The sequence below is a fragment of the Culex pipiens genome, chromosome 2 (assembly GCF_016801865.2).
Source record: "Culex pipiens pallens isolate TS chromosome 2, TS_CPP_V2, whole genome shotgun sequence".
NCBI lineage: Eukaryota > Metazoa > Arthropoda > Insecta > Diptera > Culicidae > Culex > Culex pipiens.
In genome coordinates this window covers 197,963,834-197,980,076 of record NC_068938.1, presented here as the reverse complement: position 1 = coordinate 197,980,076, position 16,243 = coordinate 197,963,834, and the positions used below count along the sequence as shown (strand labels likewise).

Here is a 16,243-nt window from a genome sequence, read left to right as displayed (position 1 = left end):
ATACAAAAATACAAAAATACAAAAATACAAAAATACAAAAATACAAAAATACAAAAATACAAAAATACAAAAAAAATCTTGAGTTTCTGATAATCCTTTGTAAATAAATGATACATTATTCCACTTAGTACCTTATCCTAGAAGTCCGTACTTGAGACGTCATACTAAATCTCCTTTGTTAACCAGTTCATTGCTCCCGTGAATTAAAACGTACTCTGAAAGTCCTTTGACGCAAAAAGCTCACTTTTTACACGCTAAACTTAAATGGGTTACTGCGTCCCATTAGCGTAGCAAAACACCGATCAAATTGTTTTTGTCCACAGGGTTAGTTGTGAAGATTCTCTGACAGTCAGAACAGACCGAACATTTGCGATTTAGCTTAAATTAGCCAAATTCTCAGTCGTACACGCTTGATTGGACCCATCAAAATGAGCGTAGAACGAAAAAAAACGATGGTAACAATAAATTAGAAAAAATACCAGTTTCTTTCCCAAGAACTAACTTGGTTGGGATGACTTGCAGAAAAAGAGGGCGATGACGTTAGTTCAAGCAGTCCAAAACATAATCTTAATCGTTTGCGAAATTTTGGAAAGCAGAATTTTGCATATAAAATGCAAATGTTTCGGGAATTCTTTGTTTGTGTTGACCCGTACCGTAAATCTCACTCTCAACGGGAATATTCTCGCCAAAACTGCTTATCACAGTGATGTTGCATATTTTCGCTAAATTTTGGAACTTCTTTTTGATTTTTTTATCCCGCGCATTGATCCTTCCCCAATCAGAACCCCGCTCACGTAAGCCGATCTATCGATTGAGTGTGCCTCACAAGAAGCCGATCCCTAATAATAAAGACAAAGATCTTCAACGGAATCAAAATTTTGGGACTTTTGTGTCGGCTAGTTCCGTATTGTTTTGGTATTCTACGACTGAGGCAGTAAAATGTGCTTGAACCGAGCGTGACTTGAATGACGAGTTGAGTCGAGAAATGTCTTTCGTAACGGCTTGTAACGTTGGTTTGGGCAATGCGCCTTTGGGTAGGCAATGCTAGGGAGCTGCTCTATTGCGCTTCTATTACGGATTTCAAGGGTTGAGTACTTCTTCTTCACGTTTGAGAGTTGAGCATTTTTAGATAAAATTTTCAAGAATTTTAAAATTCTAGGAATTTTACGAATTTTTAGAATTTTACGAATTTTTAGAATTTTTAGAATTTTTAGAATTTTTAGAATTTTTAGAATTTTTAGAATTTTTAGAATTTTTAGAATTTTTAGAATTTTTAGAATTTTTAGAATTTTTAGAATTTTTAGAATTTTAAGAATTTTAAGAATTTTAAGAATTTTAAAAATTTTAAGAATTTTAAAAATTTTAAGAATTTTAAGAATTTTAAGAATTTTAAGAATTTTAAGAATTTTAAGAATTTTAAGAATTTTAAGAATTTTAAGAATTTTAAGAATTTCAAGAATTTTAAGAATTTTAAGAATTTTAAAAATTTTAAGAATTTTAAGAATTTTAAGAATTTTAAGAATTTTAAGAATTTTAAGAATTTTAAGAATTTTAAGAATTTTAAGAATTTTAAGAATTTTAAGAATTTCAAGAATTTTAAGAATTTCAAGAATTTTAAGAATTTTAAGAATTTTAAGAATTTTAAGAATTTTAAGAATTTTAAGAATTTTAAGAATTTAAAGATTTTTTTAGAATTTTAAGAATTTTAAGAATTTTAAGAATTTTAAGAATTTTAAGAATTTTAAGAATTTAATGATTTAAAGAATTTTAAAAAATTTAAGAATTTTAAAAATTTAAGAATTTTAAAATTTTTAAGAATTTAAATTTTTTTAAAAATTTAAAGAATTTTAAAAATTTATTATTTTTTATTTAAATTTGGAATTTTAAGAATTTTAAGTATTTTTTAAGTATTTTAAGTATTTTAAGTATTTCAAGTATTTTAAGTATTTTACTTATACTTATAGTCTTTATAGTATTTTATGCATTTTAAGTATTTTATGCATTTACAGTTTATTTTTTTTTTGATTGTCAGTTTATTAAGATTTTTTTTGTACTGTAAGTTGTTTAGGTATTTCAAGTGTGTAATATAAAACAAAACAAAGATTTTATTACAGATTTTAGATTTTTCGGATTTCAAACAATTCCATTAAGAACCATTAGGTTAGTAGCTGGATTAACCAAACAACCTACAAAGACTAGCAGAAGTACAAGCTGAACCAGTCAAAAGGATGAATAAAAATTACTGAATTTCAAAACCAACAGTATTTTTCCAGGTTGCCAATTTAAAAAAATCTGCTTACTTTTGTTGACTAGTTCCTACTGTCAAATCTACAAAGTTTTGTTTTATTTTTGATAAATTTACCGAAACTTTTTACGATTCATCCTTTCTCTACAGATAGTCCATGATACCTAGTGTTCTTATAGAAATTCTAAATCTAAGAGACTCACAATTTTAAAAATTCGGATTCCAAAAGTCACAAATCTCCAGACACCAAGAAATTAGATGCGCCTTAATTAAGATCGAAAGAACAAGCAACCTCCCGTTGGTCGTTACCAGAAAATGCAAATCCACACCGTAAGAAAGACTTCCCCGCAACCCCAACAAGAAAAAGATTTTCCACAAAAACCCACAACCGACCTCGGTGACCTATCCTAGGTGGTGGTGCCCAAACTCAAGTGGGTGTTGCTCCAAGGACCTCACCTCAAGGGGGAGCGAACTGATTTGAATAACAACAACTCCCACTGAGAAGGGAGTTAGAACTGAGCAGAACCCACCACCGCAGAACGTGCCGTAATTTCTGTCCCCGGTGATTCGGAGGTCTTGTCGTCACCCAGTACAGCTTTGATTCGGTGGTTGTGCGGTAATTTTTCCGACCGAGGCAAGTTGTGGAAATTTACATGCTGATTAGTTCAAGACGGGTGAGATTCTGACTCTTTGGGAGGAAATTAAGACAATCATGAGCGAGGCGTAGTGATTAGGCGCTGATTAACGTGAGTTTGGGCAAACTAGCTTTCTAGTACGGACTTCAAGATTTTGGTAGGGAGGGGCAAGTCTTGCGGTGAATGAACTTGATCAGGTAAGTTTTTGGTGATTAAAGTGGTTCCAGATGGAGCTGGTTCGAGTCTGACATTGGTAAGTGTTGAACTGTTACATTCTGTCATAACTTTGTTCTGAGTTTCTTAAGACTTGTCTAGAAAAGGTCTTACGTCACCCTAAAGAAAATAAGTAAAGAAAGTCCTCTACAAGTTTGAAGAAGCTCTTGAGCGACCTTAAGAAAAACTTTCCAACTTGTCCCAGCATCAATTTGCCAATTGACACCCGTTTCAAGGACTAACGCATGAACCGCACCATCATCCTTAAAGAAAATGTTACGCTCAACTCGTTGATGCAGCTGAGCTCGTACAACCCACATCAGCTTTTGCGAGAAAAAGAAGTATGGAAATGTCGCTCCCTCCCCACTCTTTTTCAGAACAACCCACGTCGGTGTTTGCAAGCTTTTCCCGCGCTTCAGACAAAGATCCACTCAAAAGTGGCATCCTAGTTTCAAGTTTCGCAGTCTGCCATCTTAGTTTGGAGAATTATCCGAGGGTGGTGGCGGGGTTCCCACATCTCATTTGACATTCAGAATGGCCATCGGCAGCCTCCATGCGGCCGTGATGATCCTTGAGTCTGGTCCCGATGGACGGACCGAGCCCGGCGTTGGCTGGGAAATCCTTTTTTTGTTTGCGTCTTCTTGCGGGGGTTGGGGAGGAGAAGGGAAGATTTGACCGCCCACGCACAGACTGGTTGGGGACACCATCTTTGCAGCTATTGAGTCATTTTGTTTGGCGAGGATTCTGGTAAAGAATTTTTTTTCTTATATTTATTCCAATAGATTTAATTTAAGATAGTGTATTTATGAAAATTTGACAATTATTCCTTCTGAGCAGTTCTCTACGGAATCGGTCTTTTTTCTTTAATTTTAATTTTTGTATTTTTTAATCCAGCTGAAACTTTTTTGGTGCCTTTGGTATGCCCAAAGAAGCCATTTTGCATCATTAGTTTGTCCATATAATTTTCCATACAAATTTGGCAGCTGTCCATACAAAAATGATATGTGAAAATTCAAAAATCTGTATCTTTTGAAGGAATTTTTTGATCGATTTGGTGTCTTCGGCAAAGTTGTAGGTATGGATATGGACTACACTGAAAAAAAATGATACACGGTAAAAAAAAATTTGGTGATTTTTTATTTAACTTTTTGTCACTAAAACTTGATTTGCAAAAAAACACTATTTTTAATTTTTTTTATTTTTTGATATGTTCTAGAGGACATAAAATGCCAACTTTTCAGAAATTTCCAGAATGGGCAAAAAATTTTTGACCGAGTTATGATTTTTTGAATCAATACAGATTTTTTCAAAAAATCGAAATATTGGTCGCAAAAATTTTTCAACTTCATTTTTCGATGTAAAATCGAATTTGCAATCAAAAAATACTTTAGTGATTTTTTGATAAAGTGCACCGTTTTCAAGTTATAACCAATTTTAGGTAACTTTTTTGAAAATAGTCGCAGTTTTTCATTTTTTAAAATTAGTGCCCATGTTTGCCCATCTTTGAAAAAAATATTTTTGAAAAGCTGAGAAAATTCTCTATATTTTGCTTTATTGAACTTTGTCGATACGACACATAGTTGCTGAGATATTGCCATGCAAAGGTTAAAAAACAGGAAAATTGATGTTTTCTAAGTCTCACCCAAATAACCCACCATTTTCTAATGTCGATATCTCAGCAACTATAGGTCCGATTTACAATGTTAAAACATGAAACATTCGTGAAATTTTCCGATCTTTTCGAAAAAAATATTTTCAAAAATTTAAAATCAAGACTAACATTTCAAACGGGCTAAACATTCAATATTACGCCCATTTGAAATGTTAGTCTTGATTTTAAATTTTTGAAAATATTTTTTTCGAAAAGATCGGAAAATTTCACGAATGTTTCATGTTTTAACATTGTAAATCGGACCTATAGTTGCTGAGATATCGACATTAGAAAATGGTGGGTTATTTGGGTGAGACTTAGAAAACATCAATTTTCCTGTTTTTTAACCTTTGCATGGCAATATCTCAGCAACTATGGGTCGTATCGACAAAGTTCAATAAAGCAAAATATAGAGAATTTTCTCAGCTTTTCAAAAATATTTTTTTCAAAGATGGGCAAACATGGGCACTAATTTAAAAAAATGAAAAACTGCGACTATTTTCAAAAAAGTTACCTAAAATTGGTTATAACTTGAAAACGGTGCACTTTATCAAAAAATCACTAAAGTACTTTTTGATTGCAAATTCGATTTTACATCGAAAAATGAAGTTGAAAAATTTTTGCGACCAATATTTCGATTTTTTGAAAAAATCTGTATTGATTCAAAAAATCATAACTCGGTCAAAGATTTTTTGCCCATTCTGGAAATTTCTGAAAAGTTGGCATTTTATGTCCTCTAAAACATATCGAAAAATAAAAAAAATTAAAAATAGTGTTTTTTTGCAAATCAAGTTTTAGTGACAAAAAGTTAAATAAAAAATCACCAAATTTTTTTTTACCGTGTACCATTTTTTTTCAGTGTAGTCCATATCCATACCTACAACTTTGCCGAAGACACCAAATCGATCAAAAAATTCCTTCAAAAGATACAGATTTTTGAATTTTCACATATCATTTTTGTATGGACAGCTGCCAAATTTGTATGGAAAATTATATGGACAAACTAATGATGCAAAATGGCTTCTTTGGGCATACCGAAGGCACCAAAAAAGTTTCAGCCGGATTAAAAAATACAGAAAAAATCGAATGACCGAAATCTCAGAGAATTGCTCTTCTTTTTTTTTAGAAAAAAAAAAAATCATTCAAAATCCATTCACGTTTACGCTTTTTTTTTTTTGCTCCCACAACCGCTGACGGTGGTGGTGTTGAATTTCATTCATGTTGAAAGCATACACACCACCTCTGCGTAGCACCAGCCGTGGAGGTGACACCATCAATGAAATTCCCAAAACTGCGACGTTCCGTACAAGCCAAATGTCAGCGGCGGTGTGTTGCGCGTCACTAAACAGGTCTGGTGAGGGGTGGTTGTGGAAGTAGGGTGGTTCTGATCATTGAGTTATTAAAATTTGATGTTTTAGGATTTGTTTGATTATTTGTTTTCTAGAAAACAAATAGCGACTTTCTGATTTACCAGAAAAATTAAACATTTGTCAACACTATCAAAACTGAAATAACTGTAGAAAGGTTAAAAAATACGTTTAAAGTTAATTCCAGAATCTGCTAATTAAAAATATGGCAGTTTTTTAGATGATCTGGCCCAACAAGATTTTTCGAAAAATTGTGAAGTTTGGAGCTTTAGTATCTTTGGAAGAGTTGTGGCAAACTGGCAACTTTTGGTTTGATTAAAAATAAAAGTGTTTTCGAAATCTAATTTTCTGAAATATTTTTGTGATTTTTTTTCCTTCTAAAAATTGCCGTTGAAAATATTTTCAAAAGTTTATGGGAGCCTTCCTCCCCTGTAGATTCTGTGAAATGTGATCCGCATTGACAAGAAAAGTTCTTGGAACATGCTTTGAACACAAGACTTTCCAGCATGCTTTCATCGGACTGACTGCGTTTGTGTAGATTAGATCAGATAATAAAATTTTGAAATTATTTCAAAAGTTTATGTAACTTGATTTCAACCAAGAACGAAGTGAAGAGGGAACAATTACAAAAAATATTGACAAACTCTGTTTAAAACATATTTTTTTAATGAATTGTAAACCAGTACAGATAATTAGCAGTCATTTTTTTTAATCAAGACATCTTAAAAAATTGGGGATTTTTTTTGTGATACTATACATCGGAAGTTAGTTTGCATTTGAATATATTCTCAAATGAGTCCTAACATGCTAAAAATCATAACCATTGCATGAAAATATTTGCAGCGGCCTAATTAAAAAAATACATCTGAATAGCATTGCGTAATTCACAACTTTGAGTAATTTATGAATATTTTCAGCATCTTCTGTTTGCTCTGACAAAAGGATAGTAAGACAGAGTTTACAGATCAGATTTGAGCAATTCTCAACCTGAAAATTGACTTCCCCAGATAAATATTTTTTTTAATTTTAGAAAGTTTTGGTTTATTTTGAGAAAATGCAAATTGCATCTCATGGTCTTAAGTTAAGATCGATGAAAAGTTGTCATTTGAAAAATGGTGATTCATGGAAAAAAATCAAAAATATTGTCAATTAAAATTTTAAAACTTATTTTGCGTTGCAAAATTAATCAAAATTAAAATTAATATTCAAAATTCAAAATCAATCAAAATTTTTTGAGTTGCAAAATCAATCAAAATTCAAATTAATATTCAAAATTCAAAATCAATCAAAATTTTTAAACTTATGTTGAGTTGAAAAATGAAATTTGAAATCAAAAACACGCTTTTTGATAAAGTTCAACTTTTTCAATTAAAAAGCATTAATAGATCACATTTTCCTAAAAATGTGCAGTTTTTTGAAACATAATTCTTGAAGGCACTCTGACATACATATTTTCAAAATGTTGTTTTTTACTTTGTTGATCTGTTGAGATACAGCCTATCGAAATTTAATTTTTTGAAAAATTATTTTTTCTCAGTGCCTTAATTTTTTTTTTGTGGTATCTAGGAAATGATTAATTCGATTTGAATACTTTAAAAAATCTCAGATTTTCTGCACTTTTCCATAAAAAATAGAGTTTTTGGAATCTGCTCAAAATTTGCTCAAAATACTTAATTTGAGCATTTATATATGCAGGGCAAAATGTTTTTTTTTATAATTTCTTATTATTTTGATAGAAAAGTGCAAAACATGTTATGAAAGTTTTTTTTAATCGAACCAATAACGTCAGGATTCAAAATCCAGACACTTTTTAGCATATCATTTTTGCTATAGTTGGTGAAAAATCAGAATGTACTATAAACAGTAAATTTTAAGAGAATGCTTGCAAAACATGTCTTTTCTAACTATTGTTTATAAAATTTTTTAAATTAAATTAGGTCGAAAATGAAAATAAAATAATTTTGCAGAGGGGCTTTATCTTAAACTTAAAAAAATGGTGTACTTTATATAAAACATGTTTGAAGTCATTTTCGATTTCAAATTTTATTTGGCATCTAAAAATGATTTCTTAAATTTTATTTGGCAATATTTCTGATTTTTTTCCAGAAAATCATTTATTTTTCAAATTACGTTTCTAGTTCAAAATTTTGCACCATCTTAAACTCTAGCGTAAAACATGCCTTTTTTAAGAAAAATCCATAAAAAAAATTAAAAGAAATGAAAATTATAAGTTTGTGATTTCAATTTTTAGTTGTAAAAATCCATATTAAAAAACAACATTTTTTCGGGTGCAATTTTTTTTAAATGTGCATATCTATTATTTTCTAAAAATCATAAGCTACAACTTTGGTGAAGACACCAAATTGATCAGAAAAGCTTTTCTCATGATAGCGATTTTCGATTATTCAAAATTGTATAGAGATTTGTATAGAAAAAGGATGATGTAAAATGGCAATTTGACAATTTTTATATGACAGACTTCATTTTTCAGTCTCGTAAATATTTTTACCGTATGGCTCGTCCTATTTCCCATAAGTTTGTCTTTGACCACATTTCAATTGGAAGTATGGGCTTACAGATATAAGCTAATTACATTGCTAATAACTGATAACAGAATATTATTTTCAGTGTAGTTCAGTGGATGTTAGTAACCTGGATAGTTATTTTAAAAAGTGGTCTAAGACAATCTTATGGGAAATTGGACGAGCAATTCGGTAAAAATATTAACGAGACTGAAAAAATCAAGTCTGTCTTATATAAAATATAAAAAACAATAAAAAAACAATTTTCTCAATAAATTCAATTTTTAAAACTATCAATAGATTAATTGAATGGCATAAGACTTTTTTTTTTAAATAACCAGAACAAACATTCAACATTCCCATCCACTCAATTGAAAAGCCACTAATTTTCCACCCCAACATCGTCACCAGTTTTCCTTGCTTCCTGTTCTGCCATCATTCTTATGCCACCTCCATAACTCGAACGTCGATAGTGTGACATCGAATGGCGCCAAATTTTTCTTCCCACGTGCGTCTGTTGTCTGATAAAACCAGAATATCTGTGTGTTTGTACGTGTGACTCACCACAATTTTTCCGCGCGCGCTTTTTCTTTTTTCATTCATTGATTTCGTCCTAGCAGCGCAGCGGGTTGGGGGGAGGGTTGATTTCATTCATAACATTTTACGTCGCCACAGTCTCGCAAAAGGGCTCCTTTTTTTTTCGTTTGTTGAGGCAGGGAGGACCAGCTTAAGGGAATGTCCGAAAAATCGTAGATCCCAGATATCTCAAGAAGCTTCGAGTCGGTTTGGATGGATGGGTGGGTGTGGGTTTGTTGGTGTGTGTGTTTGTGACAGTTTGTGTGGGCTGAGCCTTGTTTAGTTGACAGTCGTAGTCTCTCCCTTCTTATACAACGTTCCATCACAGCCAAATTCATTCACTGTTTTGGGAACTATGCAAGCTATGACTTTAGCTATAACTATGAGCGGGGTTCTTTATCGATCCGCGAAACGTGGTTTTCGGTTTTGTTAGTTTTTCTTGGGCCATTATTTTGTGGCCCAGCTGGATTATGAGGAGCCAGAAATGGCGTTGTAAATTTTGCTTGATAAGGATGGTTGATTTGTATTATTACAGTATTTTTATTTTTATATTTTTTTTATTATTTTAGCTCTTTTTCGGCAAAATTAATGTTTAAACTTTTTTTTTCTAATTTGTACGTATGTAAAAAAAATATTAATAAAGTATGCTAATTGGAGACATTCTTAGATGTTTGGCAATGTTTAGCAGGTTAAAGACTCGAATTCCGTATAATTTCCAAAATGCTCACTATTCTTACAAACTGTTTTGTCAAAGTTTTGATAGAAATGTGCTTGATCACTTCTCATTAACCTATTTATAACTGTGAAAAACAACATTTTGTTAAACGGATAAAAATCTCCAAACCGATATGAAGGAAGCAAAAATGAAAAACAAATAAATTTTCTTAATCAAACTTTAATTTTTTTTTATTAGATTTTTTGCATTTCATTTGTTTATAAATTTGAGTAGAGATTTTTCAAAGAATGATGAATATAATATATTCGGTTATTCATAAAAGGATAACTGTGAGATTTTGTATTCTTTCAATATGATAAATAAAACTTTGCTGAGTTTTGCATTCTTTTTAAATAATACGAAGTTTTTTTTTGTGGTTTTTGTTTAATTTTTCAAATAAGTTTTTGTGTATTTCAAATAAAAAAAAGTAAAAAGAGAAGGAATTTTCAATTATTTTAACTTTATACTGCATTCTTTCTAACATGTACAATTCTTCAAAATTATTTGAATTAAACAAAGAGAAAAAAACTATGATAATTAAATAATTTAAGCAATTTTTTTTAATTTTTTATAAAGTTAAATTAAGAAAAGTTGATGAATATGTTGAAAATTTATTTGATTTTATCACCATTGATAAAATTACAAAAATTACAAAAAAACAAAAGTTACAAAAATTACAAAAATTACAAAAATTACAAAAATTACAAAAATTACAAAAATTACAAAAATTACAAAAATTACAAAAATTACAAAAATTACAAAAATTACAAAAATTACAAAAATTACAAAAATTACAAAAATTACAAAAATTACAAAAATTACAAAAATTACAAAAATTACAAAAATTACAAAAATTACAAAAATTACAAAAATTACAAAAATTACAAAAATTACAAAAATTACAAAAATTACAAAAATTACAAAAATTACAAAAATTACAAAAATTACAAAAATTACAAAAATTACAAAAATTACAAAAATTACAAAAATTACAAAAATTACAAAAATTACAAAAATTACAAAAATTACAAAAATTACAAAAATTACAAAAATTACAAAAATTACAAAAATTACAAAAATTACAAAAATTACAAAAATTACAAAAATTACAAAAATTACAAAAATTACAAAAATTACAAAAATTACAAAAATTACAAAAATTACAAAAATTACAAAAATTACAAAAATTACAAAAATTACAAAAATTACAAAAATTACAAAAATTACAAAAATTACAAAAATTACAAAAATTACAAAAAATGCAAAAATTACAAAAATTACAAAAATTACAAAAATTACAAAAATTACAAAAATTACAAAAAATTACAAAAATTACAAAAATTACAAAAATTACAAAAATTACAAAAATTACAAAAATTATAAAAATTACAAAAATTACAAAAATTACAAAAATTACAAAAATTACAAAAATTACAAAAATTACAAAAATTACAAAAATTACAAAAATTACAAAAATTACAAAAATTACAAAAATTACAAAAAAACGTACTACCCCAAAGTCGGCATCCGTCTAAGAATTTTGCTTTTGCAATGGTAAGATTAAATCAGCAATAACTTACTCAAATTGCTAGGAAAGTTGATAAAGAGAGAAAAGCTCTGGATTTAGAAATAATAAAGCTTATCCAACAATTAGAAAAGCAAAAAAAAAAGATTCATTGAAACAAAGTGCAATTAATTGCTAGTAATAAAGTAAATCCAAATACGAATGTATCAAGTGCAAATAAAACCACAAAAAGAATCAAACTCAAGCATCCATTAAATGTCAATCCTCTCAGGATCCACTCCATCAAATTCCTTAAATTGCAACTCAAAAATCGTACTGCTCAAATGATTCCACAGACATCCACATCGTCTTCAGTGTCCAACCTTCCCAGAACGAGGTCCTCTATTTTTGTCCCCCCCACCCAAAATCTCGAACCTCGTTAAAGCAATCTTGCCGCAATCAGCATTTCACCTGGGGTTGTACCGAAACCCACCGCTCCGAAACAAACCTGAACCAAATTCCCAAAACCATCCTCAGAAAAAAAGGATCAAAATCGTTCCTTCAAGAGAGCTGTCCTTCTAGATCTTTGCCAGCAGCAGCCTCAGCCAGCGAGCCAGCCAGGCAGATTGAAATGAATAAATTGTACGAGTAATTTTTATGTAAATATCAACCAGCTCTTCCCTTTTAGCTTTTTTCCTTCCGTCCCACCCACATTCCATCCCTAAATTTATGTAAACATAATTTGGGACGGAAAGCATTTGGCAAATTTTCCTCAACCGGAAAGTTCCACTCCAAATGGTGAAAAAATGCTTATAAATTTAGAATTTTGGTCAATTTTAAAATTTTGCAATTTTCCATGGAATTTTCCACATTAAGCAAGACTCAGACGACAAGGAAGGATCTCCACATTCCTTGGCATGTTCACAAGCTGTTCTTGGGCCAACCTGTGATTATGTTGCGACAAGAAAATCCTGCCATGATGAGGCTGACAATCCGGGGAGGCCTTGACCTCCAATCACTGCCAAAGATTACATTCTGATTCTTTATCACTGTAAAACTGCTCTAATTCAAGTCTTCATTTTTTTCTCGTTCTTCAGGTTTCCGCGCTGGGCAAGGGCGTCCTCATCACCGGCTGCGAGTCGGCCCTGGCCCGTGCCCTGGCCAAGCGGCTCGACGATCTCGGCTTCAAGGTGTTTGCCGGGTTCAAGAAGCTGGAGGATAACGACGAAGCTGGTATGCTGAAGGCGCTGTGCTCGGGCCGGCTGAAGGTCCTTCAGCTGGACGTGACCTCGGAGGTGCAGGTTAGTTGGAACGGGGGGTTTTGTAATGTGGGATAACCATTTCAAAATTGTTAATGCTTATTTTCAATTAATTTCAATCCCACGTAAGACTCTCTTTGAATTTCTATCGTTTTACAAAAGAAATTGTATTTGTTATTACTACAAGATGAGCTTACATATTATGAAATAACACCACTTTCTTGATAGGTTTCAACTCAACTGTACCATTCAATAAAACAATACTCAACAAGGGGTGAAAGTTTACAATGCAAACAATTAAATAGCAAGAGTTTGCAGACGCATTGAACAAACTTTTCCTTTTGTCAGTAAACAATGCAAACGTTAACACAATAATGCATGTTGTAACAATCCTATGACTTAACATTTCACTGAAACTCTTCTCTTGACACAAAGAAATGGTTAAATACTCTTTTCTCTCTTTTTTTGCCTTCCTCACCTTACTGAGGAAAGGCTGTAAAATCACTCGAAAAATGAACTTATTAATTTGACCTCGTAGACCCACCTTCACGTATACATATCGACTCAGAATCATGTTCTGAGCAAATGTCTGTGTGGATGTGTGTAGGTGGGTGGACAAAAAAATTGTCACTCGATTATCTCCGGACTGGATGAACGGATTTTGATCGTATTAGTCTCATCCGATCCGTCTTGGGGTCCCATAGGCTCTAATTAAAATCAGCAAGTTTAGTTAAGTACTTCAAAAGTTATGCTAAAAAAACGATTTTGGCGTATGTCCGGAAGATTGTAAAAAGGGTGGTTTTTGCAAGAAAACCTATCATGTTATACATTTTTAGAAAGGTTTTAAAAAGAACTTTCCAATGAGCCAAAAAAAATGAAGATCTGGCAACCCTATCAAAAGTTATTAGCACTCAAGTGTTATTTATACACTTTTTGGAGGCCGGATCTCAGATATTTCAATGAAAATTATGTCCGGGTCCATCATGTGACCTGTCGTTAGTTAGACCTCCCAAATGAGCCTAGAACATCGAGGATCTGACAACCTTATCAAAAGTTTTTAGCACTTAAGTGTTATTTATACACTTTTTGGAGGCCGGATCTCAGATATTTCATTAAAAATGATTTCCGGGTCCATCATGCGACCCATTGTTAGTTAGATAATCGAAAGACCTTTCAAATGAGCACAAAACATCGAAGATCTGACAACCCTATCAAAAGTTATTAGCACTTAACGGTGCACATCAGCCAGAGCTTTTGCACCCAGATTTTTGTTACAGACATTTTAGTATCTTCAAAACTACGGGTACTATCGACATATTTTGTTATTCATCCCCTAAACTACTGTCCACAAAGTAATTTACAACAAAGTTTGATTAATTTTACAATCCCGTTATTGCAGGATTGGGTCCGTAAGTTTGACAATTTTGGAATAAGAAGACATCAACTTCCTTAGTTGCTGTGCACCCTTAAGTGTTATTTAAACACTTTTTGGAGGCCGGATTATATTGTATTGTTATAGAAATATTGTCTGAATCTTCCATGCGAACTATCGTTGAATATGTTTTTTTATCAGACCATGCCGATGAGCCAGAAATATTGAAGGTCTACGAACCCTATCAAAAGAAATGAGTAACAAAGTTCATTTGTTAAACATTTTAAGGGGGAATGTTGGATTAAGTAACGTTTTATTTTTTAACACAGTCAAAAAGTCATGGTAATTCAACTTCCCGAGCATGGGTAAATAACAAGGGAAATGCAAAATAATACCATTCAATGGTATCAATACCAAATTTTGGTTTTCGCGAGCCCTTGAAAAAATGTCTAAAGTGTAAGTTAATACTAATCATTGGTATTATACCAAATTTTGGTATTGTTTTGTTCCCTGGGCTTTGTCATAATGAGTATCATAGGTTTGATGCTTGTTTGGCAAAGAGTATGATTTGATTCGATGTGGAATTAAAATCGAAGGGTTCAGTATATTGCTGAAGCTTCCATTTTTACACATGGACACCACTTCATGCTGCGAGAACCCACTTTGGCGCAGTCTCAGGGCTTAATCGATGGCCGGTAAGTTGTCATCGAGACAAGGAGGTTCTCCGATAGTGGAAATATCACATTTGTACAATGAACATATGTGATTTTTCCCTATCTTAATGTGGGTGTCAGGTTAGGATGCGGGTTTTTTGATATTTAGTTTTTGTAGAATTTAGGATTTTAACTATAAATATCAACTTTTTATATTTTGCCTTTAGTTATTTAGGGACAAAATAAGGAATAGTGAATTTAGTAATTCTATCAGAATCGGTGATTTTCATTCAAGTAGCATAAAACCATTCTGATTTGTCAAAATTCCCATAGAGTCTCGATCAATCAATAGTGAAATGATATCGGACTAAATTCGTTGATCTGTTGAACTAACGGTTGTCGGATTATGATTGTATCGACCATTGTTGCGAATCTAGGATCTACTGGAATTCTGACGATCAAATGGTCGTCTCTTTTTCAATTCACGACTTGTAAAATATGAACTGTTATTCATTTTTTTGTTTTTTTTTTTTTATTTTTATTTTTTTTTTAGGAAGCCAGACAGGTTTTACAAGAAACGTTTTTTTGGCTATTAATTAAAATGTCGGGGATTTGAGATAAGAGTAGCTTTCGGATAGCTTGCTTTAAATCTTGTATTCAATTCAAGTTAGGTAGTTATCCGCAAATGAATATTTGGACTTATATGAATAATTGAACATTTTGGACTTATGAATAACACACAACTGTGCATTTATTCTAGAGTCAGATCCATACAGCGTCAGTGTTTATTTGGTCGAAGTGTACTAATTCATTGGCAGATCTGATTCTAGTTGTAATGTACGACAAGACTACTGACGGACGTGACAGGACGAGGGCCCAGTTTAGAGGTTTCGACATCAACGATGTGCGGCTGGATCACCCTCCCAAAAAAAAAAAAAAAAAAATTTGGTATTGTTTTGTTATTGGGTAAATTTTTAGAAAATGACGAATTTTGACATACTGTTACTTACTTACATACTTAAAAACGCAAATCTACTCCAAATAAAAGCCAACTATTTTATTTTGGTCTAAAAAAATAATTTAATGATCTTTATAAATAAGGGAATACCATACATTGGTATTGTAAAGATATTTTAAATAAAATATTATAATATAATGGTGATTTAATAAAAAAAATCTATTTAAAATGATGTTTAACATTCTTTAAAAGTATGCTGATGCATTTGAAAATGATGAGAAAAGCATTTATATATTTAGACGATTAACTTTACGACAACAAAAGGTTAAACGTGAAAATTTTTAAATTTTAGAATGGATTTTACTTAACATTGTTTGCCTATTTTCATCATAATCGATAAACTCAAAAAAATAATGTCAATCTTTGTTAATTTGATAAAATAATTCATTCAATACCAACATGTTGGTATGCATGTGGTATTCGAACTTCGTTCTAAAATCCTTTTAATATTGGGTTTGTGTTGAATCCTATTAAGTTGGAATCATCCATCCTCGAAAATCCCACGACAAATGC

The 16,243-nt window shown here is 31.3% G+C and overlaps 1 protein-coding gene across 2 annotated transcripts in view; it reads left to right on the top strand.

Moving 5' to 3' along the window:
* LOC120412766 (D-beta-hydroxybutyrate dehydrogenase, mitochondrial) overlaps window positions 1-16,243 on the top strand; it is a 117,255-nt gene that overhangs the window by 86,322 nt on the left and 14,690 nt on the right. For both annotated transcript variants that reach the window (XM_052708650.1, XM_052708649.1), the window contains one exon: window positions 12,526-12,729. In XM_052708650.1, coding sequence (XP_052564610.1) covers window positions 12,526-12,729 — 204 coding nt within the window. The remainder of the gene's footprint in view (window positions 1-12,525; window positions 12,730-16,243) is intronic.